The sequence below is a fragment of the Delphinapterus leucas genome, chromosome 20 (assembly GCF_059928025.1).
Source record: "Delphinapterus leucas isolate spDelLeu-1000000601 "Yukka" chromosome 20, BTC_Dleu_Yukka2, whole genome shotgun sequence".
Taxonomy (NCBI): Eukaryota; Metazoa; Chordata; class Mammalia; order Artiodactyla; family Monodontidae; genus Delphinapterus; species Delphinapterus leucas.
Genome location: NC_143148.1, coordinates 1,365,673 through 1,390,404, shown reverse-complemented (window position 1 = coordinate 1,390,404; position 24,732 = coordinate 1,365,673). Strand labels below are relative to the sequence as shown.

Genomic DNA, 24,732 nt, shown 5'->3' with positions numbered 1-24,732 from the left:
GGCACCCAGACAGCCACGGAAGTGAGTTGTTACCATGTTGGTGGGGTCTCAACTACCTATTCATGCAGCCTAGTTGTGTTCTCTAGACCTGATCTGGCTCAATCCTGGCTGTACATTTCTACCTTATAATGGAATACAGCAGTGTCCGTAGACTTCATGACTTGGTTGGTCCAATCAGGGTCCTTAGACTTCATGACTTGGTTGGTCCAATAGAGCAACGACCCTCATAGTGGGTCGTTCTGGATGCATGGATATCTGATGCCCCCTACTCAAGTGTTCTGTTCTTATTCTGCTACAGTGACCCATCAGGAGCTGTTTCAAAATGATGTATAAATCTGCCCTGCAGATGGTACGGACTTCCTCTAGAGCCCCAGGAGGCTGCATTGTGATTGTCTGGCTGGTGCTTAAGAATACGATTCCTACTCAACTTGGGTGAAACTTATAGGATTTAAGCTATTATATTGTATGTTAAGTAGTTGAAAAAGAATTCACAGTGGCCAAAGTGAACTTCCATGTTAGTTGTTTTGAAACATCTGCTGTGGGACTGCTAGTGTTACTTCAGATAAAAAATTTAATTGACAATGTACCTCACTGAAACAGACAAAGCAAATGATAGAGACGAGATCTTCTGGGGCATAACCACTACACTTACTGACAGACTCCTTAAAAAGAAACCACTGGACTTCCCTGGCGGTCCAGCGGTTAAGACGCCATGATTCCAATGCAGGGGATGAAGGTTCAATCCCTGGTCAGGGAACTAAGATTCCACATGCCTCATGGTGCAGCCGAAAAATTTAAAAAGCAAATGAAAAAAGAGAGAAGGAAGGAAAGAAAGAAAGAAAGAAGGAAAGAAAGGGAAAGAAAGAAAAGAAACCACTGAACTGAACGACCTGAAGCCTCTTCACTGGAGGACCCCACTCCACACTGCTGAGAACTATTCCAGACGGACACTGCCAGAGCTCTGTCGGAGCAGAAGGTGACCTTCCACTCACTCTTGTTGCGAGACCAGTTACAGACCTGGAGACAGCTGCTGGTGCTGAGATACCTCGTTCCCAGACGTAGTGATGTTAACCCCTTTCCTATTTTCCCTACTTTGTGCTAATTGTGTGCAATAAACCCGAATGATTCTCGAATTGAGTATTGGCTACTTTTGGTATATTTCCAATTCTGTGATTCTTACCTGGCCTTACTGCTGGGCCCTGCAATAAACATCCTATCTTGAGGAGGCCTTGGTAGCTGTGCAAGTTTGTGTTGTGCTGTTTTCATGACCCAAAATATAATGAACCGCTGGTATGGAGAGTCACGTGCTCAGGGTCTAAAGAGTTTCTGTTTCTGGGAGAGCCCAATGGGTAACTAGTCATTTGTTGTTTTGCTGTTTTAATGATTTATTTATAGAGTTGAGGAGGGCTAGATTTTTTTCATCAGAAGTTCAGGGGTAACTAATGACTATCATAAGTTGTCCAGAGACTCGATGGGGCATGAGATGGGGTTACTGAAGTTTCTTTAGTGCAGGAATCTCTGAGTGCACAAATGGGAGTGGCTGCTGATTTCAGTTTGGAGGTAAAATTTATAAATAAGAATATGTTGCCATCAAAAGTACTAAAAGATGTTGGACTTGTATGTCCATGATGAGTGTGTCAAATAAGTCTTCTTGGAGGTAGATGTCCTCAATGTAAGGTCATACCTGTGCTCCTGGAGAAAGGTGAGTACAATGATGATCCTGTGTCTGAAAGGATTGTGTGTGATGACAAAGCTGTTGATGTACCCAATGGGCATCCTAGAAAGGATGTATTGTGTCACTTCGGAGGTGAAGGCAAACTACAGCTGAGAGGCTGCTGATCTCAAGGGAGGTCTCCCAGTTACCACACCACCTACACCAGGTTTTCAGCTCAAGCCTGACAAATAGTGAGCCTGGTTTAGGTGCAGAGGTGTCAGCTTCTGCTACTCCAGGGAGCCTTTATAAATAATTAGTCAGTTTGTCCAGGCAGACTTGCATGATGGGGAGAGATAGCATTGACTATTCGTCCCCTTACCCCTGCCAAGCTTTGACAGGGGCCAGGTCCTGCAGAGTTGTCACAGGCCCAGGAATTTAGGGTAGGAAGATAAAGTCACTCTTGGAACAGACAATACAGAGCCTCACAAAGTATTGCCCACAGGACTCCCCTGGTGGTCCAGTGGTAAGACTCCAAGCTCCCAATGCAGGAGGCCCAGGTTCGATCCCTGGTCAAGGAACTATATCCCGCGTCATGCCACAACTAAGAAGCCTGCAGTCCACAACTAAGACCCGGCGCAGCCAAAAAAATATACTACATAAATAAATATTAAACCAAAAACAAAAACAATCCAAATTAGTGCCCACGACTGCCAGCAAAAGGTAGAGCTTTCCCAGTGTTAAAATAAAAAAACAGAGACGAGCCTTGAAAATTCCGCGAGCAGACAAAACCAGTTTAATCTTACAAAAACAGTGCTTAATTTAGCTTATCTTGCAAGACTAATTTGTCCTGGGTCATTTCTGGCTTATGCCTTCAGAAATTATAAGCAAAACTTGAACTGTTTCTCAAGGTTGGCGTGAGGTAACTACTGACCAATCTCCTATCATTTAAGAAAATTCTAACACCATAAGCAATCAATAAGATGAATAAACAGTCCCTGCTTTCTCATTATCTAAGTTGCTTTGTAACAATATACCCCTGCTTCTCATACTACATTTTGGTATGAGTGTTCCTCGTTTGCATACTGTCTTTTTGGTGTGTGTACAATAAACTTTCACAAATTACTGCTTTGGTGATTCATTGGTTTTACTTCTGTTATTCATGAACTTTTGACATCAGATGGTGTTGCTAGTAATCCCTGAGCATCATGGGGGTCTCCTCCTGTCCCAAACTAAACTATTCTCTCCATGAGGACACTTGTTCTAAAAATAGAAATGCTGGATATGGTACAGTAATGTTGCTGTGGCCACAAAAGTAAGGGAGATTGAGGCTTGGAAGGAAGTTTATTTTGCTCACAGTGTCCAGAGAGGAGTTGTTACCATATGCCACCCAGTGCCATATTTCACCCAGGAAAAAACACCAGAGTTGTCAGGAGGCAGAAGAAATGAGGGAGGGGAAGGTCTACACCAGATCCTTTATGGGGTTTCAAGGCAAAGGAAGGCAAGGGCAGAGTAAACAGTTTAAGATTGGGTACTTGAATAACTCAGGTGAGACTTAGGGCACAGGGGTGATCTCTAGTTGCCTGGAGCCTGGCCCTGGGATGATTAGGGCAGAGGAATATTGTGGAGTAAGATATGTAATATGGATTAAACAGTGTTCCTTGTTGAGTAGGACACAGTCACTGTCAATACAGGCAAGGGAGACATTGGTTATCAATAGGCTGAAACCTGCACAAAACACATAGCTACTATCGAAACAGAGAGGAGTCGTCAGTTAGATCCATTAAAGTATAACTTGCTTAATAAATACTGAATTGTAAAATGCCTTCACTGATCAAATTTGCTTCAGTTGTTTCTATAAAAACTTGAATGTCATCCAAGCATCACACGGCCTAAACAATTAAGATGTTTGCCGGAGATTTTTTTCACGAACTTGGAGTCAGCTGGGTCCAGTTCAAGCTTGAGCCAGTCAAGACTGATTGGGACAACAAACTCTTCAACTGGGCACGCACGAGTTATCCAATCAGTTACCATTTGACATCAGAGGGCCAAAGACTCCACCCTTGGAACATGCTAACGTCGCCATTTTCTGAACATGAGTCCCATGGAGAAGCATGTAGCTTTGTTGTGCAAAACCATGATTACTTCACCTTTTTCTTATCTCTAATCACCTTCCCCCATGTTCCCCGCACTTCAGGTTTATCCCATAAGTATTCAGAGCCTCTCACCTTCAGGGAGATGGATTTGCAATTTGTTCTGTCTCCTTGTTCGGCTGCCTCATGAATAAACCCTTTACCTGCTCAGCTTCATTCTCTCAGTTCTCATACTTCAGTACTCAGGCTCAAAATTACCTTTTTACAGCTATTGTAAATGTTTCCTCAGAGCTATTTTCTCCACTCTCTTCAAATAGCTGCAGAATCATTATCAATAACTCTCGGGAATTTTTTTCACTGATAATGTCAACTCCCTGTGCAGATACCTGGTGCACACCCCTGGTGATCACGTCACAGCAAGGAGATGACCTCATGGTGTCCCAAACATTTATCTCAGGTATCATATGACCCATTTTGGGCTCATGCTCCCAATGTGACGATGATGGTCACTGTTCAGGCAGGAAATAGCATTCGAATGGTAGCACTTCTTTTCTAAGCAATTCTATATATGGTGGTATTGTTACAGACCAGGGTTCTTGGCCTTCCCCAATAAATAGAAATTGACTAGAGGCCAGACAAGAAATTCAGGCAAGGCTTTATTGAGGCCCCTGCTGCAGCAGGGGGCAGTGAGAACAAACAACAAGTTCCCTTGCTTGCCGGATCCCCAAGGGGGAGCAAGCTTGTTCCTTATATGGGGTGAGGGAATGGGTCTGTCCAGGCGTCTGGCTGGAGGGGCAGCTTAGGTGTTTTGCCCACCTTATGTGGTGCTGTATGCAGGGGGGCTTGCACAGTACCCTGCTCTTGCTCCCAACACCCTGTTTTTGCTCCAGGCCCTTCAAAAATGGCAGTTGGGTTTTTTTGGTCTCTTTGTATCTTTTGGTTCCAGAATTTGCCCCAACCGCACATGCACGCAGTTATTTTCAGTCCCATACAATTTCTTCGTATTTTGTTGCTTGAGGAGAGGTGTGTCCAGGTGCAAGAACTTCAGCACTGCAGCAAAGGGTCCCAGGTCCCAGCCCGTCTCAGTATACCAAGTAAGAAATATTACCTGGAAAAAAGTGCTACTTCCTGGGATGAATACAATCACTGATTATACAGGCAGGAGAAAAGTTTTCTGAGGAAATCTATCTACTGGCTCCAGAGTACCTCAACATCCCTCTCTCTTCTTCCACTCCATGGCCCTGTCTGGAATATTTCCTCTTTTGTCCCTAACAAGAACTGGAAGTAACAACACTGAACCTAAAGCTTCAGTCCAAATGTATTATTTTTTAACATTAAAAATACATTTATTTATTTGTTTTGGCTGTGCCAGGTCTTAGTTGCAGCATGCGGGATCTTTAGTTGTGGCATGCATGTGGGATCTAGTTCCCCGACCAGGGATGGAACACAGGGCCCCTGCGTTGGGAGCGTGGAGTCTTACCCACTGGACCACCAGGAAAGTCCCCAGAATGTATTTAAAAGGCAACAAGGTAATGGTTACTAGCTCCCAGGTATGAATGGATGAGAGAAACTTGGTGTGGTGTGTCCTTTTGGTTTTGCAGCTTTCCAGACTATCTGAAATAATATGACTCCAAACATTTATTTAATTAGTGCAGACAGCAATCCACGGAATCTGCGTGCGGGCCCTTGAAGAGGAGCTAAGCCTCGCCCCATCCTCGGGAATTAGGTGTACCACTTAAAAACCCCTTTTGTGGTACCCAGCCTTTCCCCAGGAGCTCAGGCCCAGGCCGTGAAACTGAACCTGTGCCTAGGCCGATGGTTCACCAAGACCTACATTACCCAGAAGGCTCTGCGCCACACGTCCAATGAAGGCCCGGGAGAGGGGCGTTACCGTGCGTGCGGAAGACGTCGGAGCGGGACTTCCGGCATCTTAGGCGCAACCAGACATTTTGTCGGTTCTTGTGAGGATCTAAGCGCTAGGGGGCTCTTGAATGCTTGGTCTGGACCGAGGGTGGAGGAATCGGGAAGACGCGTGAGTAGGCGTTGTCCCCGCCGCTCGGAGGCGAGACAAAGTTCGGCGGTGGCGACGCCTGCCTTGACCCTGCCGCCGGGGCAGGGCTTGGGACCGCGGTATCCAGGTCCTCAATCCGGATGCCTGCCTCTCCCGGCGCACTCCGCCCACAGACCCCGATGGCGGCGGCCGCGCTGAGGGAACCCCCTCAGGTACACGCTCCTCCGGGCCCTCAGCGCCCTCACCCCACCAGACACTAAAGCCCCGAGTGCGGGGCGCCTGCTCCCGTGCCTGCACCCCAGGCCCGGTGTCCGGGATTGTGGGGTCCCTGTTTCTGACAGTGTGATTGTGCGTGTGAGAGGGGGTCAGGCAGAGGGACCGACAGGTGCAAAGGCTTGGAAGTCGGACTGAGCCAGAGGCATTGGGGAGATCGGGGATCCGTGTCGTGTCAGCACCGAGCAGGATGTGAGGAGTCACACCTGGGTTGAGGAGTTGTACTTTCATTCTGAGGGCTCTGGGAGCCATAAGAGTTTCGAATAGAAGGAGTACTTGATCTGAGTGGAGATTTTAAAACTACCCCACATTTTGCGCTGGGCGAAACAGACTAGGTTGGGGCAGGGAATGTGAGGATGGATGCGTGGAGATTGGTAAAGACGCTACTGCAGCGGCTTCAAGAAATGTTTTGACGGTGGATGGACTCGAGAGCCAGGAGAGGGGGAAGAAGTGATCAGGTTCTGGATATATTTTAAAGATACCACCAACAACATTTCCTCCTGCATCAGATGAGGCTGTGATTGATAGTAAGTGAAAAAACATGTTTTAAATTTTTTCGTTTTTGTTTTCATGGACATTTTGAAAATGGAAATCAGGAAGTCAAACTAGGGAGCAGGTTTCAGAGTGGACATGGTTGATTCTGAGACACCCCAGAGTGGAGGTGTCACATGAGCAGCTGGACTGGAAGGTCTGTCGTTCTGGAGAAGGGGCTGGGTTGGAGATGTCCACAGGGTGTAGAGAGTGGTCTGGACTAGGTCAAGGCCTGGAGATCAGATTTAGGGGTAGCAATCCTTTTTTTAATATATAAATTTATTTATTTTTAAAATTTGTGCCTGCGTTGGGTCTTTGTTGCTGCGCATGGGCTTTCTCTGGTTGTGGCAAGTGGGGGCTACTCTTTGTCGCGGCGCGCAGGCTTCTCACTGTGGTGGCTTCTCTTGTTGCGCAGCACAGGCTTTAGGCGCACGGGCTTCAGTAGTTGTGGCTCGTGGGCTCAGTAGTTGTGGCTCGTGGGCTCTAGCATGCAGGCTCAGTAGTTGTGGCACACGGGCTTAGTTGCACCGCAGCATGTGGGCTCTTCCCAGACCAGGGATTGAACATGTGTCACCTGCATTGGCAGGATGATTCTTAACCACTGCGCCACCAGGGAGGTCCCATGGGTAGCAATCTTAAGTATGTTATTTCAAATGGTCCTTGGGGTGAGAGGGGAGGGCTGTGGATGGAGGTGGGGGGGGAAGGATGGGCATTTCTGAGACTTCCCTCCACAAAGGAGGGGCATTCTGTTTATCCAGTGTCTGCAAGAGGAGAATGCTTTGTAGGGCACAAGGAACCTGGCCTGGCAGAAGAAGATGGGGTGTCGTAAAATAGCTGCCTGATGACAGTTACCCTTGCTTTTGAACAACCTGTTCTAAGAGAAACACACACTGAAAAGCTCCTCCAGTGCCAGGAGTGATTCCACTTTACTCAGTCTTGCCAAAGCCACAAAATCCCTCAAATGCCATATGATAGATTGTCCCAGCCTCTGTGTGTGTGTGTGTGTGTTTGTGTGTGTTTAATTAACTTTTATTGGAGGGTAGTTGCTTTACAATGTTGTGTTAGTTTCTACTGTACAGCAAAGTGAATCAGCTATATGTAGACATATGTCACCCCTTTTTTGGATTTCCTTCCCATTTAAGTCACTGCAGAGCACTGAGTAGAGTTCCCTGAGCTATACAGCAGGTTCTCATTAGTTATCTCTTTTATACATAGTATCGATAGTGTATATATGTCAATTCCAATCTCCCAATTCATCCCACCACCACCCCCCTTCCCTCCTTGGTGTCCATACGTTTGTTCTCAAAGTCTGTGTCTCTATTTCTGCTTTGCAAATAAGATCATCTATACCATTTTTCTAGATTCCACATATATATGTTAATATACAATATTTGTTTTTCTCTTTCTGACTTACTTCACTCTGTATGACAGTCTCTAGGTCCATCCACATCTCTACAAATAACCCAATTTCGTTCCATTTTATGGCTGAGTAATGCATTGTATATATGTACCACAGCTTTATCCATTCCTCTGTTTATGAACATTTAGGTTGCTTCCATGTCCTGACTATTGTGAATAGTGCTGCAGTGAACATTGGGGTGCCTCCTTGTGTTTTAGTCTTTGTTATTTATTTATTTATTTATTTGGTTGTTCCGGGTCTTAGTTGTGGCAGGATCTTCGATCTTCGTTGTGGCTTGTGGGATATAGTTCCCTGACCAGGGATCGAACCCGGGCCCCCTGCATTGGGAGCACAGAGTCTTAGCCACTGGACTACCAGGGAAGTCCGTCTCCTTGTTCTTGACTAAATGTTCCAAGGAGGACAGGCTTCTTGCCTCACAGGAAGTTCCTACCAAAGAATTCCTCTAACAAGTGGTCCCAACACAGGAAATGTTTCTGCCCACACTTCTGTATACTATTTGTAATTTTAATTAGTGTAGGAGAGGCAAAACTCTATCTCTGCCAATCTTAGGTTTTCAGCTGGGTCTCCTTAAGAAAAAAACAGACTAATGAGAAAACAGTATATTAATATGTGCAGCACACAACACATGGGAGAAACCTAAACCAAAAGTAACTGGAATTGGTGACTCAGAATTCTAGTTTATATTAGTATCTTCGACAAAGAAGAGTAAATTTGTAGACAGATGACAGAACGAAGAAAAGCAGTTTTAGGCTTCCAAGGGCAGCAAACCGAGAAGGTAAATATGGAGGAGGAACCTAATATTGTGTGGTTTGATTGCAGATTCCTTTGGTGCCAGTCTCTGGGCTGATAATCTGTCTCCAATAAAAGGAGAATTTATATCTTGCCTTTAGGTAGAAAAGGGGGAGCTTTTTCTGTGTTTGCTGTTTCTTACTGCCTTCAGCTCAAAATAATTTTTATGTCAAAGAGGCATATTTTGGGGTGATATTATTCTGATCTTCTTCATGAGCTACAAAACAGCCAGGAAAGATAGTTTGTGTTATTGAAATTCCTATATTATTCCCCCTTTGTATACTCTATCCAGTTGATTTTATGAGAGAATTAAGCATTAGTATCCCAAGGAATCCATTGTAGGTAGTGAACTGATTATTCTTCTATGCATTTAGACTGGTCCTAGGCATGTACTTCCCTTCGGGTATTTAAGACAGTATCCACTGAAATCATTTTCTGTGGGCACAAATTCTCTCATGGAACCCCATTTGAGAAAGGCTGCTAAAGATTATGGTCTCACCAATTCTATTGTGTATGGGTGGGTTTTCTTACACCAATAAGCAATTCTCTCACGCCAGCTAAGTGTCCTATAATTCAAGTCAATTCTGACACCGTTTATGCAGAGATAGCATCAGATCCCACAGGTTAAGGTCTCAGTCCCATAAGACTCCCCCCACCCCACACACACCCTTTCAGACACCAGTCATTAAGTCCATGTTTTCACCTGGGTTTCTGAACTGATTGGAGGTTCCAACAGCCTCCTTTTCGGGTTCAATCAATTTTCTTATAGTGGCTCACAGAACTCAGAGAAACATTTTACTAACTAGATTACCAGTTTATTATAAAAAGATATAACCCAAGAACAGCCACATGGAAGAGATGCATACAGGGAAAGGTATGGGGAAAGGGTGCAGAGTTCCCATGCACATTGCTCTTCCTGCATCTCCATGTGTTCGTCAACTTGGAAGCTCTCGGAACCCTATTCTTTTGGGGTTTTATGGAGGCTTCATTTCACAGGCATGATTGATTACATCCTTGACCATTGGCGATTGAACTCAGTCTCCGACCGCTCTACCCCCTCAGAGGCCAGGGGGTAGGACTGAAAGTTCCAACCCTCTAATCATGTGGTTGGTTCTCCTGGAAACCAGCCCCACCATCCTTTTGTGCTTTCCCAAAGTAACCTCATAAGGGCATTTTTATTGCTCTTCTCACTTAGGAAATACCTAAGGTTTTAGGAGTTCTGTGCCCAAAACCTGGACAAAGACCAAATACGGGAACTTCCCTAGTGGCACAGTGGTTAAGAATCCGTCTGCCAGTGCAGGGGACACGGGTTCGAGCCCTGGTCCGGGAAGATCCCACATGCCGCGGAGCAACCAAGCCCGTGCGCTACAACTACTGAGCCTGTGCTCTAGAGCCCGTGAGCCACAACTACTGAAGCCCGTGCTCCACAACAAGAGAAGCTACTGCATTGAGAAGTCCGTGCACCACAACAAAGAGTAACCCCCACTTGCTGCAACTAGAGAAAGCCCGCGCGCAGCAACAAAGTCCCAACGTAGCCAAATAAATTTATTTTAAAAATTAAAAGACCAAATACGTATTTATTGTTATAAATCATATTATTACACTGCTCTAGTAAACAAATATGCATATATTCATAGAGAATTCATAAAGCTTGAGATCTGTGTTGTGGCTTCATTTTTCCCTTTGTGAATGTAATTTTTCAAATGTTCAACAGTGTAAAATCAAGATGAATGTGTATCTTCTGAATGTTATAGTATTATTATTTTTTTAAATATTGACATATGTCGTGAATTTTAAATTTTATTTATTTATTTATTTATGGCTGTGTTGGGTCTTCGTTTCTGTGCGAGGGCTTTCTCTAGTTGTGGCAATCAGGGGTCACTCTTCATCGCGGTGCGCGGGCCTCTCACTATCGTGGCCTCTCTTGTTGCGGAGCACAGGCTCCAGACGCTTAGGCTCAGTAATTGTGGCTCACGGGCCCAGTTGCTCCGTGGCATGTGGGATCTTCCCAGACCAGTGTTCGAACCCGTGTCCCCTGCATTGGCAGGCAGATTCTCAACCACTGTGCCACCAGAGAAGCCCTGAATGTTATATTTTTAATATCATTTATATGCTTATTCTTTGTCTGATTTATCCCTTTCTAAGAAGATAAAAGCGAGTAAATTATACATTTGTACCCACAATTCTTTTTCAGTTTTATTGCTTTAAATATCTCATATATTTAAATTATAGGGAGAGATTGTCAGACTGTATTAAATGCATGGGCAAACTCCATGCAACCTATAACAAATGATCTTTAATTACAAACATAAGTATATGCTAAAAGGAATGGAATGAAATAAGACATGAATATTAACCATAAGAAGGTTGGAGAGGTGGACTTCCCTGGTGGTGCAGTGGTTAAGAATCTGCCTGTCAATGCAGGGGACACGGGTTTGAGCCTTGGTCCGGGAAGATCCCATATGCCACGGAGCAACTACGACCATGCGCCACAAGTACTGAGCCTGAGCTGTAGAGCCTGTGAACCACAACTACTGAAGCCCACGCACCTAGAGCCTGTGCTCCGCAACGAAAGGCCACAGCAATGGGAAGCCTGCACACCGCAACGAAGAGTAGTCCCTGCTCACTGCAACTAGAGAAAGCCCGCATGCAGCAACAAAGACCCAATGCAGCTAAAAATAAATAAATATATTTTAAAAAGAGGGTTGGAGAGGTTATATTAATATAAGAAAATGTCAACTTTAGGAAAAATAACATTACCAAAGGTAACATAGGGACATCTTATTAAACAAGTAATTTAAATCAAGAAGATTTTAAAATGCTAAATGGGGAATTACCTGGTGCTCCAATGGTTAGGACTCTGTGCTTCTACTGCAGGTGGCACAGGTTCTATCCCTGGTCAGGGAACAAAGATCCCACAAGCCATGTGGTGCTGCCACAAATGAATGAATGAATGAATGAATGAATGAATATGCTAAATGTATTTGTACCTGAGAACAGGCTTTCAAAATTCTTTCAATAATTAATAGAATAGGCAGGAAAACTGTAAGGATATACAAGACATGACCAATATCATCAGCTAACTTGATTCAGTAGATATGTATAAAACATTACTCCAGTCTATAGCAGAATACACATTCTTTTCAGGTACACATGGTACATTCCTCCAAGATAAACCAAATGCTAGGGACATAAAATAATTTTCAGTAAGCTTTAAAATTGAAGCAGTATAGAATATATTCTCTAAATAAAGCAAAACTAAATTAGAAATTTTAAAATATCCTAGAAAATCCACAGACATTTAAATTTTAAAGAACTGTTAAGTATCAAAGAGTAAAAGAAATAAGGAAACCAATAGGAGATAAATTAGGAGCATATTTTTGTGAAACAGGCAAGAATAATTTTTTTTTAACTTTTTTTTGGCCGTGCCATGAAGCATGTGGGATTGAACCTGTGTTCCCTGTGTTGGAAGCACGGAGTCTTAACCACTGGACTGCCAGGGAAGTCACAAGAACAATTTAAATGTATCAGTAACAAGCAAAATATATTGTGTCGAAAATTAACGAATGTATTTCTTTTAGAATTGCAGCCTTCTATTCTGTAAAGCCCGTGACAGCCAAAATTTAAAGAGTGAAAGACTGGGGCTTCCCTGGTGGCGCAGTGGTTGAGAGTCCGCCTGCTGATGCAGGGGACACGGGTTCATTCCCCGGTCCGGGAAGATCCCACATGCCACGAAGCGGCTGGGCCCGTGAGCCATGGCCGGTGAGCCTGCGCGTCCGGAGCCTGTGCTGCGCAACGGGAGAGGCCACAACAGTGAGAGGCCCGCGTACAGCAAAAAAAATAAATAAATAAACAAAGAGTGAAAGACTATATCTTCAATGTCTAAAACTGCCATGGGATGAACACACAGGGCATAGGAACACACAGGGCATAGGAGGAAATCGCATTGGTTAGAACAACAAATACAACTCCAACCTAAATGACCAAAATAGGAGCAATCAATGGAAGAAGGAATCAAGGTGATTATCAGGCATATGACAAGGTTTACAAACACATTGATATTTTAGAACTGCATACCAAATACAACTGTCTTTATAAAACACATAATAGAATGTAAAGATGGGCTTCCCTGGTGGCGCAGTGGTTAAGAATCCGCCTGCCACATGCCGCGGAGCAAGTAAGCCTGTGTGCCACAACTACTGAGCCTGTGCTATAGAACACGTGAGCCACAATTACTGAGCCCGCGAACTGCAACTACTGAAGCCCGCATGCCTAGAGCCCGTGCTCCACAACAAGCGAAGCCACTGCAGTGAGACGCCTGTGCATCGCAACAAAGAGTAGCCCCCCTCGCCACAACTAGAGAAAGCCTGCGCGTGGCAACGAAGACCGAACACAGCCAAAAATAAATAAATAAAATTAATTAATTAAAAAAATAGAATGTAAAGAAAATTGTAAGACATCTGAAAATTTCTGTAGAACTATCCTCATGAAAATAGACATAAATATCATTAAGATAGTATTAGCAAATAAAATTCAGCAGTGTGTAAAAAGAATTATATACCATGGCCAAGAAAGATTTCTTTCAGTGGTGCCAGGTTTGTTTAATATTAGAAGAGCAAAGAATGTTCCAACATATTAACAGGCTAAAGAAAAAAAAAGAAGAAAAATCACATCATATCAATTGATGCAGAAGACTCACTAGCATAACTGAATGTAGCCAAGTGCTGTGTACAGTTCTCTTTCTCTTTATATATATGTATAAATACACGTGTGTGTGGTAGACAGGGATATAGATGTAAATGAACTGTGTTCTATATGTTAACAATACACAGAAAGCAAAAATTGAATGATTAAAATTTACAAATCTATAGCATAAAAAAGTACTTAGGAATGAATATAATGAAACATGTACATGTTCTTTCATTATATTCATTCCTAAGTATTTTATTGAAAACTACAAAGTTATTTTTTCAGTATTACTGAAAACTTCAAAGTTTAGTTGAAATCTACAAAAACACTTCTGCTGAGGGAAATTAAAGATGACCTAGACGAATGGAGCAATCTTTTCCATAGAATTCAGTGACTGCAATTTTTCCCTTTTCCCAGGGTTTAGTGCTCACTTTGGACCCCAGTATCAAGTGGTGGAATCCTGTTGGAGACTGGATCTGGTAAGTTTGAGTCATGGGAATTCAGGCTGAGCTTCCACTTACTACACAGATCCAATTGGAGCCAGTTTACCTGAGGATAGTTGGGGGAGGGGGGGTCTGGTGGGGGTGAGGTTCTGGTTCCTGGAGGAATTGAGCACCTGAAATCCTCTGAATCAAGTCAAGAGAATGTGGATGGTCAGGAGTCATTTTCTGTCCTCCATTGGGAAGGGTTTGAAGCACTGTTGGAAGAATGACCAGAGGATGTCATGTAATTCCCCAGGTAATAATCCCAAAAACCATGTGCTGTGAATACTGTTATTTCCCCGTTTCAGAAATGAGGGGACTGAAGCTTGGAGAAGTGAGGCTTTCTGCATAAGGTACTATAATCAGTAATGGGGTTACCAGCTGCAAACCCAGGTAAGCCTCCCCCTAGAGCTCAGCCTGTGAAGTCAGACACTGGACACCATGTGCTAGACTGCATTGAATTTGAAGCCAAACACAACATGATTGGTTCTAATGCAAGTTCAAAGATTGTGAATTTGAAAGTAAGATATAGAAGAATTATGCTACAACCCTATGCTGTACTTAATCCTGAGGGAAAAATTTGGGGTTTTTAGATTATTTATTTATTTATTTTATTTTGGCTGCATCGGGTCTTAGTTGTGGCATGTGGGATCTTTCATTGCGGCGTGTGGGTTTCTCTCTATTTGTGGCGCGCAGGCTCTGTAGCTGTGGCACGTAGGTTACAGAGCATGTGGGCTCTGTAGTTTGTGGCATGCAGGCTCTCTAGTTGAGGCACACGAGCGCAGTAGTTGTGGCGCACGGACTTAGTTGCCCCACAGCATGTGGGATCTTAGTTCCCTGACCAGGAATCGAAGCCTCATCCCCTGCACTGTAAGGCGGATTCTTTACCACTGTACCGCCAGGAAAGTCCCAGGAAAATATTTCTTAAACTGTAAATCTTGAATCATCTTGTCTAGAACATATCCCTAGTGCAACTGGCTACCTGAAATTGATAACGTCATTCTGTATGTGTGATTATTTTTTTCTTGAAATAATTTTAAATGGCACAGATTGTACACTGCTATCTTGTAAAATTTTAAATCATTCCTGTTAAGGCTACTCGTACGTTCAGGGTATGTGTATGTGAATTTTTTCTTTTTCTTTTTTTTTTTTTTTTTTGCGGTATGTGGGCCTCTCACTGTTGTGGCCTCTCCTGTTGCGGAGCACAGGCTCAAGACGCGCAGGCTCAGTGGCCGTGGCTCACAGGCACAGCTGCTCCGCGGCATGTGGGATCTTCCCGGACCGGGGCACGAACCCGTGTCCCCTGCATCGGCAGGCGGACTCTCAACCACTGCGCCACCAGGGAAGCCCTGTGTATGTGAATTTTGACAGACGCTGCAAGTAGGCAGCCTTGACTCACCTTCTACCACATGGGTACCTGAGAGCCCAGGTTTGTGATGATAAGGACCATGTATTCAGCACTAATCATGCACCTTGCACTGGTTTAATCACTTGATACTTAACCTCACCAAGGTATGGGCACTATTTTTTTCTGCTGTTTTAGTGAATGGACGTTTATGTTTGAGGAATATTTAAACAATTTCACAGAGGTCTGCTAGGGAGGTTTTATCTTCATTTTACATTTCACAACATGGAGGTGAAACTGCTGGCCTTGGGTCCCAAATTCGGAAGGATGAGGCTGGGATTTGCAGGCTGTGAACCTCCAAAACATCTAGCGTTGTATCACGCTCAGGATATGAAGCGCGCACTGGAGATTTTATATGAAGCCGACCCCCACCGGAGGAAAACTGGTGACCGCAAGCACGTAGACCCCAGACGGGTTGAAACCAGAAGATTGCTGATGCTCGAAACTTCACCTTGATGCCAACCAATCTGAGAATTGAGCACAAGTGGATCATGCACCCTGCAGCCCCTCCCTCACATGGCCTTTAAAACCTTTGTCTCCTAACCAGCAACTTGGAGATGGTCTTAGGACATTAGTCCACCAGCTTCCCAGATTGCTGGCCTCCTGAATAAAGCAACTTTTCCTTTTCCACCAACACTTGTTTGTCGAGTATTGGCTTTTCGAGTGGCGAGCAGCCGAACTTGGGTTTGGTACCAAACTCATCCAGTTACAGAGACTCTGAGGTATGAGATGCAGCCTGAGGCTTGGGAGCAACTGGCAGACTAAGACAGTAGGCACTCAATTCCTTTGCCTTCCACCTTCTGACCACAGGCTTCCCCTCAGCACCTGATGTCGAGGTGGAGACTGCAGTACCCAGAATTCTCAGTGCCACAGGGTGTCAGCTGTCTGCCAATCATGGCCCAGGAGAGGGGCCTTTTTCTGTGAGCACTTCCCTTTGGGGCAGGGCTTCCGGTGCCCCATCTCGTTTCTGGGGTTGTAGAATCCTGGAGACGGGAATAGCACCTCCATCCCCTGGTGTGATATGGGCTGTTCCCATCCCTTTTGCCCACAGGCTCCAATGACAGTGGCCAAGCTGATAGCTGAGCCCTCACCTTCCCAATATGTGGGATTACGTGTCTTTGCTCTTCCCTGTCCCAGCAGTTGTGTCTGCAGGCTCTGAGGAGGCAGTCTCCGTCTAAGCCATCGTTACATGGAGAAGTTTCTGTAGAACCCAGAGAGATGCGGTATGGAAGGCGTCCCAGGCATGTTCAGATGCTTGGAGTTGGAGTTGAAGCTGAGCTGTAAGTGTCCAACAACAATTAGTCTCTTTCCTTTCTGGGGGAGACAACATGGGGACAGGTTTCAGGCCTGAAATGGCCAGCTGAGTGTCTTGGCCTCTATTCTGAGGGTGATGGGAGCCATGGGGAAAGTGGAGCAGAGCCTCAGCAGTCTTCCTCTGGCAGCAGAGAGAACAGACAGTGAAGGGCTAGAGTGATGGTGGAGACGGAGTGATGGTAGGTGTGGAAATTATTCACATTTATTCAGAGCTTGCTAATAGCAAGGGAGTTGGGCATCATCACTTGCCTTTAGCTGGGGCTCGAGGGCAGGGGAGGGGGAAGGTGGATTGGCCCCTAAGTTGGAAGTGGGTGTAAAGGGAAGAGGGCAGTTTTGGGGTTTTAAAAAATAAATTTATATATATATTTATTTTTTGGGTCCGTTGGGTCTTTGTTGCTATGCACGGGCTTTCTCTAGTTGCGGTGCGCGGGCTTCTCATGGCAGTGGCTTCTCTTGTTGCGGGGCATGGGCTCTAGGGGCACGGGCTTCAGTAGTTGTGGCATGCAGGCTCTAGAGCACAAGCTCAGTAGTTTTGGCGCACGGGCTTAGTTGCTCCGCGGCATGTGGGATCTTCCCGGACCAGGGCCTGAACCTGTGTCCCCTGCATTGGCAGGAGGATTCTTAACCACTGTGCCACCATGGAAGTCCCAGGAAGGCAGTTTTTATGAGAGTTCTGACCATTTCGGTTCAGTTGCTGCAGAGGTTATAGGTGAGAATTTTATTTTTATATATGGTCACACCACAGGGAAATCAAGGAGGAGACTACTGCAGCAGTCTAAATGAGCATTGATGGGCTGCACCAGAGTGATTGCTGTGAGGGTGGCACAGAGGTTGTGTTCTCATGCTGTTACTTTACTAGGGCTGATTTTATTTTCTGAAGTGGATTGTGAGAGAAGGAAGTAAAGGAGAGATGACCCAAAGCTTTGGGTTTAGCTGCTGGAAGGATGGAAATGCCAGCCACTGAAATGGGGAGGTCTGTTGTAAAGTTAATTTTCAGATAATTAGGTGTAGGAAAGTTGTGACTGGTGTGGGGACAACATGTATGTGATAAGCAGCTTAATGACCTCCCAAAGATGTCCATTTCCTAATCCCTAGAAGCTTTGGACGTGTTATCTCACATGGCAACAGAGAATTTTTTTTTTAATGTTTATTTATTTATTTGGTTGTGCTGGGTCTTAGTTGCAGCAGGCAGGCTCCTTAGTTGAGGCTCACTGCTCCTTAGTTGTGGCATGCAAACTCTTGTTTGCAGAATGCATGTGGGATCTAGTTCCCTGACAAGGGATCGAACCCAGGACCCCTGAATTGCGAGCGCGAAGTCTTAGCCGCTGTGCCACCAGGGAAGTCCTGCAACAGGGACTTTATATATGTGATTAAGCTAATGATCTTGAGATGGACAGATTATCCTGGGTTATCCCGTGGACCCAGTGTAATCACAGGAGTATCAGAATCAAAGAAGGAGATTTGAGGAATGAAACAGATGTCAGAATGATAGTTGCTGACTTTGCCGATGGAGGAAGGGGCAAGGACTCAAGGATGCAGGAGGTTTTTTAGAAGTTAGAAAAGCTAAGGAAACAGATTCTTCTGTGGAGTTGCCAGAAGGAATATAATCTTGCTGACATCTTTTTTTTTTTTTGGTCTTAGTTTCGGCAGGCAGGCTCCTTAGTTGTGGCATGCATGTGGGATCTAGTTCCCTGACCAGAGATCGAACCCAGGCCCCCTGCATTGGAAGGTGGATTCTTAACCACTGTGCCACCAGGGAAGTCCCAACCCTGCTGACATTTTGATCTTTAGCCTAGTGAAGCCCATTTTGGACTTACAACCTCCAGATGTAAGATGATAAATTTGAGTTGATTTAAGCCACCGAGCTACTAGTGATTTGTTACAGCAGTAATAGGAAACTTAATACAGTGTACAACTGGGAAATGGAAGAGAGCTCAGAGTAACTGAGGTGTGCATGTGGTTCTGGGTGCCCGTGATTTGAAGAAAGGAAAAGGGCCAGGTTGGGAGGGTTTTAAAGCAGGAATGGGGGCTTTGGCAGCGGGGACCACTAGAGGTTTGGGACAAGATAGCATCCTGATTGTATTGCCAAGTGTTCTCTCCATGCTGTGTACAGAGTGACATCTGGGGAGTCCAGGGTAATGTCTGTGGTGTGGGCCAGAAAGTTGGTTGTAGGTAGCTGAAGATGTGAGGCAGGCATGGTCCAAAGAGTGATACGCAGGAGAGGAGGGAGTGTAAACTGATTGGCCTAGGACCCTGTTGTTGGGGGCTTAAGTGAAAAGAGTGAGCGCAGGTTTAGGAAGTATGTCCAGGGAGTATGCTGTGAGGTTCCCCAGGGGAACTGGGCCAGGCTCAGAGCTTAAATGGCATCTATCTCCTAACCTGCTTGTTGTTGCTGTGGGCTGACACAGTGATCACTGGGGGTAGTCAGGAGAGAGAAAGGACCGATGGTATCAATGCCTGGTACTTCGTTTGAGTTGGGGACCTCGGGACATGGGTGAGCAGGACATTGTTTTGCGTAGGTAGAGTGGGGATACTCACTTGAGACACTTTTCATGGACCTTGCTGTCCCCATCTTTGCAGGGCTGTGCCATCTCTGAGGACGTGTTTGTGTACTTCTCCCGGGAAGAATGGGTGCTCCTTGATGAGGATCAGAGACTCCTGTACCGGGATGTGATGTTGGAGAACTTTGCACTTTTAGCCTTCCTGGGTAAGACCCTCACACCAACTCCATCTCCTTTCTCCTTTCCCACAGGGACAGCTCTGTCCTTCCCACACAGCTTTCTTGCCATGTTTCCTGGAGTAGGTGCCATGGCTGCCAGGGCTATGCTCTATGGCATGTCCTCACTTCTTACTGAGCAGCCCCGAAGCCACGCAGCCAAAGGTTTGGGGGTCACAAGACATAGTTTTTCCAATGGAACCCATAGTCTTGGTCACTTTCTGGGCTGGTGAATCTGTCTAGAATTATGACACCCCTGTACCCAAGGTTCTGCCCCCTTCCTCCAGGTGACATTTTCTGGGGCTCCATTATACCAGGGGTTACAGGCACTCACATAGTCACTACTTATGTAGACCCTTGGATGCTTCCTTCATGGTTCTTTTTGTAATAATTATAATTATTATTTTGGCTTAGCAGTGTGGCATGCAGGATCTTAGTTCCCTGACTAGGGATTGAACCCACACCCCGTGCAGTGGAAGCAAAGGGTCTTAACCACTGGACCACCAGGGAAGTCCCAGTAATAATTATTATTCTTTAACTTGTGGTCTGTCATAGGGTGGGTTTCTCTGAGCCAGTACTCACCAGTGCTGGTTTTCGCTTAGGAATTGCATCCTCCAGATCACATTTAGTCACGCAGCTGGAGCAAGGGGAGGAGCTCTGGATGCCTGCCCAGGTGGATATGACTCCAGCCACAGAGAAAGAGGCTCAGAAGGGACCTGGACCTGGTGAGTGGACACCAAGGAAGGGCATGATGTCAAGGTTGGGTTCAAATCCAGAGATATTGACTGTTTCCACCTGTGTTTGATTTCAAGGCCTGTGGACACACACTGTTTCTACCTGTCCTTCCCCATTCTGGACACTGTGACTTATTTCTAGTCTGACTTCTAGCCCCTGGCATCCACCTTGCATCCATTCCTCCTTACTGCTCACTCCGCATTCGTCTGCAACATTGGCCTGCACTTAATGTGTCACGAGATGTGCACATATCCTTCAGTAATCTTTGAACACCAGCTGCTCACTTGTGATTGGAGTTTCCTGGGCCTGGACATGCCCTTCTGCCTAGCACTCACCTGTCCCAACAGCCAACGTCCTACTGGAAACTGTTTGCTCTATTCTGTCCTCATTCTGGCCTCATGTCCTTGCCTTCAGGAGGCCTCCCCCATTCTGTGACCTTCAGAGGCCCTGCACTGCATAGCAATCCCTTCCTCAACCTATACCTGCCTCTCTGTACTGTAAACCGTCCCATGGACTTATCCTCGGTGTGTCAGACACATTTATGATGGGGTTGTCCCCTCCTTCAAAGTCAACATGCATCTCATTGGGCACTTCTCTGCTTTCAGGTTGTTGGTGTGGAGTGGAGGCTGAGGCTGTTTCCTCTGAGCAGAGTGTTTATTTAGAAGGAGTGTCACAGTTCAGGACTCCTGTGGCAGGTCTGAAAACACACCCATGTGACATGTCTGGCCCAATATTGAAAGACCTCTTACACCTGACTGAATACCCATGGGGGAAAGCCAGGCAGGAACCACACATATGTGAGGCACATGGGAAGCAGTTCTGGTTCAGTGCAGACCTTCACCAGCACCACAAGCAGCACAGTGGAGAGAAATTCTTCAGGAGGGATGAGGGCAGGGACACTGTGAAAAGCTGCAGAATCTATGTGCCAGAGAAGACCTACACGGTGAGGGCAGAGTGGACTTGCCAGCCACCTCTGGCCTTCAGCACCAGGTTTCTCATGACAGAATGAAGCCCCATAAGAGCACTGAGCTTGGGGGAGCCCTTAGCACTGGACAGAAGCTTCATAAATGTAGTGAATCTGGGAAAGTGTTCACTCGGAAAGACACACTTGCAAGGCACCAGAGAATCCACGCTGGAGAAAGGCCTTATGAGTGCAGCCAATGTGGGAAATTCTTTAGCCAAAGCTGTGACCTTTTTAAACATCAGACAGTCCACACTGGAGAAAGGCCTTTTGAGTGCAGTGAGTGTGGGAAGTTCTTTAGACAAGTCTCCGGTCTTGTTGAACACAGGCGAGTTCACATAGGTGAAAGGCTCTATCAGTGCAGTAACTGTGGAAAATTCTTTAGCAGCAAGTCTAACCTCATTCGACACCAGGAGGTTCACACAGGAGCAAAGCCTTATGTGTGCAGTGAGTGTGGGAAAGAGTTCAACCGCAGACACACACTGGTTCTGCACTGGAGGACTCACACTGGAGAAAGGCCTTATGAGTGCAGGGAGTGCGGGAAGTCCTTCAGTCAAAGCTCCCACCTTAACGTACACTGGCGAATTCATAGCAGTGATTATGAATGCAGCAGATGTGGGAAAGCCTTTAGCTGCATCTCCAAACTCGTTCAGCACCAGAAAGTTCACTCTGGAGAAAAGCCTTATGAGTGCAGTAGATGTGGGAAAGCCTTCACCCAAAGGCCAAACCTTATTCGGCACTGGAAGGTTCACAGTGGAGAAAGGTCCTCTGAGTGCAGGGAGTGTGGGAAGGACTTCAACCACAGACACACACTTGTTCTCCACCAGGGGACTCACACTGGAGAAAGGCCGTGAGAGTACAGTGAGTGCGGGAAGCCTTTTAGCCAGCGTTCCCAACTTGCTGTACACTTGAGAGTACCTAGCAGTGCTTGTGAGTGCAGCAGACGTGGGAAAGCCTTCACCCAAAGGCCAAACCTTATTCGGCACTAGAAGTCCATGCTGGACAAAGGCTTTAGAGTACAGGGAATGTGCTGTCTCCTTGTTCAACCTAACAACTGTCCCCAGAGTGAAGCCCTGAATGTGGGTTTTGTGAGAGAGCCGTCAGTCAGAAGTGAAACCTCATACATACAAACATCCACAACAGAAAGATTCCTGATGAGTGCCACGCACGTGAGGTGCTTTCAGGAGCTGTGGCGCACATTCTAAACTGCTTAGTGCCTTTCCCAGTTGGTAGAAGGCATCCTGCTGTTCCCATCTGGCAAAGTCCCACAGGGTGTGTCAGTTACAAGCTTAGTCAAGCAGACCTCTGCCATCTCTCCAGTCCCTGGAAGGAGTCGTGACTGGCGTCAGTGGCCTACAGGGGGCCTCATTTTCACCCTTTGACTGGCTTAGGTGTGGAAAGAATCAGCTCATAAGATGGGCTCTCCAGGGAGCTTGCAGAGATTTACCTTCGTGTATTTCTTGGTCTCATTGTGGATGTATACAGTGTCCAAGTCCCGCAGCCCTGGAACTCTGTGTCCCACATTTGCTCGTGTTTGTACAATAATAAAGTCCTTACTCTGAGCTGCCTTTAATCTTGAGGGTTCTGTTCATTGTGTGGAGTGTGTTGAGGACACAACTGTGTTCTACTAGCATGAAATGATAAACAGATTTTGTGGGAATCCTTGGTTTTCTGTGCTTCAGAGAGGACAGCATGATGGCAAAGAATAGCTGTCCACTATTGGCCCAATTTGCATTGCTACCCAAGACCTTCTAGGAATGACTTCAGGGCTCTGTGAGACATACCATGTGGCCTGGAGGCTAGTTTTATTTGTGGGTCCATAAGTAAGTATGAAGTAGAGCAGCTGGTCCCTTGTTCCTATAGAATGTTTCATATTCCCAAGCATTATTAAGAGGCAGCTGGCCTCTGGTACCTGCCAAGGAGCCTGAGTTCAGAATTCGGTAGGCAGGTGTCACTGGCTGGAAGACCTACAGGTGCCAGGTGGAAACCATATGGTTCAGAAACATTGGGTGTGAATAATAAGTAGTTGGAGAGATTACAACACCCTAGAGAGATGTACCTGCTAAAGGTACCTGCTAAGATATTCCCATGCTATGGCTGTGTAGGATGAGAAGGTACAGAAATTGTCAGGACCTTCAGAGCTATTATCTATCCTATGGTCAATATCACTTGCAGGACAATCTATAAACATTTTGTGGATTCCCTTAGATTCAGTGAATCAAGTCAAGGCTATTGCTGTGCAGGCAGGAAAATGGTTGAGAGAATGGAGATCTAGGATTCCAGAGATGTGGGTTTTGTGACTTATCCTGTGTTCTTGGTGACTCCCATTGAAAGAGGTTTATTATAGGGCTGCCTGTAGGATTTAGCTTGTCCTTTCTATTTTCTTAAGGTGGACTGTGTCATTTATTTGAGAACCCCCTTCTAATGTAGTCATTTATTCTGTAAGTTTCCCTGTAAGTAGTACTATATCAGCAGCATCCCATAAATTTTGATATATTGTGCATTTGTTTCATGTAAGGTAGAATTTGTTTAAAACTGGACTGGAAAAGTTCTAACTTTATCTCTGGGGACTTCTGAATATCTGGCTTTGACCCTTTGCTAAGATAAGGACAGCAGGATTTATTTTGTGTTGTTTGATATCCAAAAATCCTGTGACGACACTAGGGTCACTTTGATTGCTAATGGTAATGTTTTTGCAGTCTGGCTCGACTGTTACCAGAAGGGCATAAAAATCCCTGCTGGTATCTTCTGACTTCAGCTCTCCTCAAGCCACAGTTCACCACTCAGATGTCTGTGGCTTAATTTGGAAGTGAATCACAGCACTGTGTGAATAAGAGTCTGGGAAACTGCCTGGAGGTCTCTGACCCCCAATATAGTCTTGCATTTTCTTTGTCTTTCTATGTCACCTGCTTTGCTTTATTTTTTTTGTCCGCGCTGTGCGGCATGTGGGATGTTAGTTTCCGAACCAGGGATTGAACCTGCGCCCCCTGCAGTGGAAGCGGGGGGTCACCAGGGAAGTCCCTCCCATGCTTTGCTTTTAAGAAAACCTCATAGGAGTCCGTTCTGTGGAGTCTTGCAAATCTTCAATTATAATACTTGTGGGGACTTCCCTGGTGGCGCAATGGTTAAGAATCTGCCTGCCAATGCAGGGGACACGGGTTCGAGCCCTGGTCCGGGAAGATCCCACATGCCGCGGAGCAACTAGGCCCGTGAGCCACCACTACTGAGCCTGCGCGTCTGGAGCCTGTGCTCCGCAACAAGAGAGGCCGCGATAGTGAGAGGCTCGCGCACCGCGATGAAGAGTGGCCCCCTCTTGCCACAACAGGAGAAAACCCTCGCACAGAAACGAAGACCCAACACAGCCATAAATAAATAAATTAAAAAAAAAATACACTGAGGGGATGTCAGCCAAGAATATGGTTCCTTGGCTGCTTCCCACCCCCTATTCTAGCAAAAATATAGCCATCAAGGAAGCAGCTAGAGGATATTAGAGCTGTAGATGGCACCCCATGATTCAGAATGATACTGTACCTTTTATCTCCCTCCCTCTGAGCCAGCTGATGATTGACACCACAATAAAACCGGAGACCAGGGAATTCCCTGGCGGTCCAGTGGTTAAGACTGCGCTTTCACTGCCGATGACTCGGGGTCAATTCCTACAA

At 45.8% G+C, this 24,732-nt stretch overlaps 1 protein-coding gene across 1 annotated transcript; it reads left to right on the top strand.

Moving 5' to 3' along the window:
* The first annotated feature begins 19,191 nt into the window (after positions 1-19,191).
* ZNF671 (zinc finger protein 671) lies at positions 19,192-24,036 on the top strand. Its single transcript, XM_030761397.2, is given in 4 exon segments — positions 19,192-19,365; positions 19,977-20,099; positions 20,715-21,050; positions 21,053-24,036. Coding segments are annotated over 4 exon segments (1,365 nt in total). The 5' UTR covers positions 19,192-19,331; the 3' UTR covers positions 21,925-24,036.
* Positions 24,037-24,732: the final 696 nt, after the last annotated feature.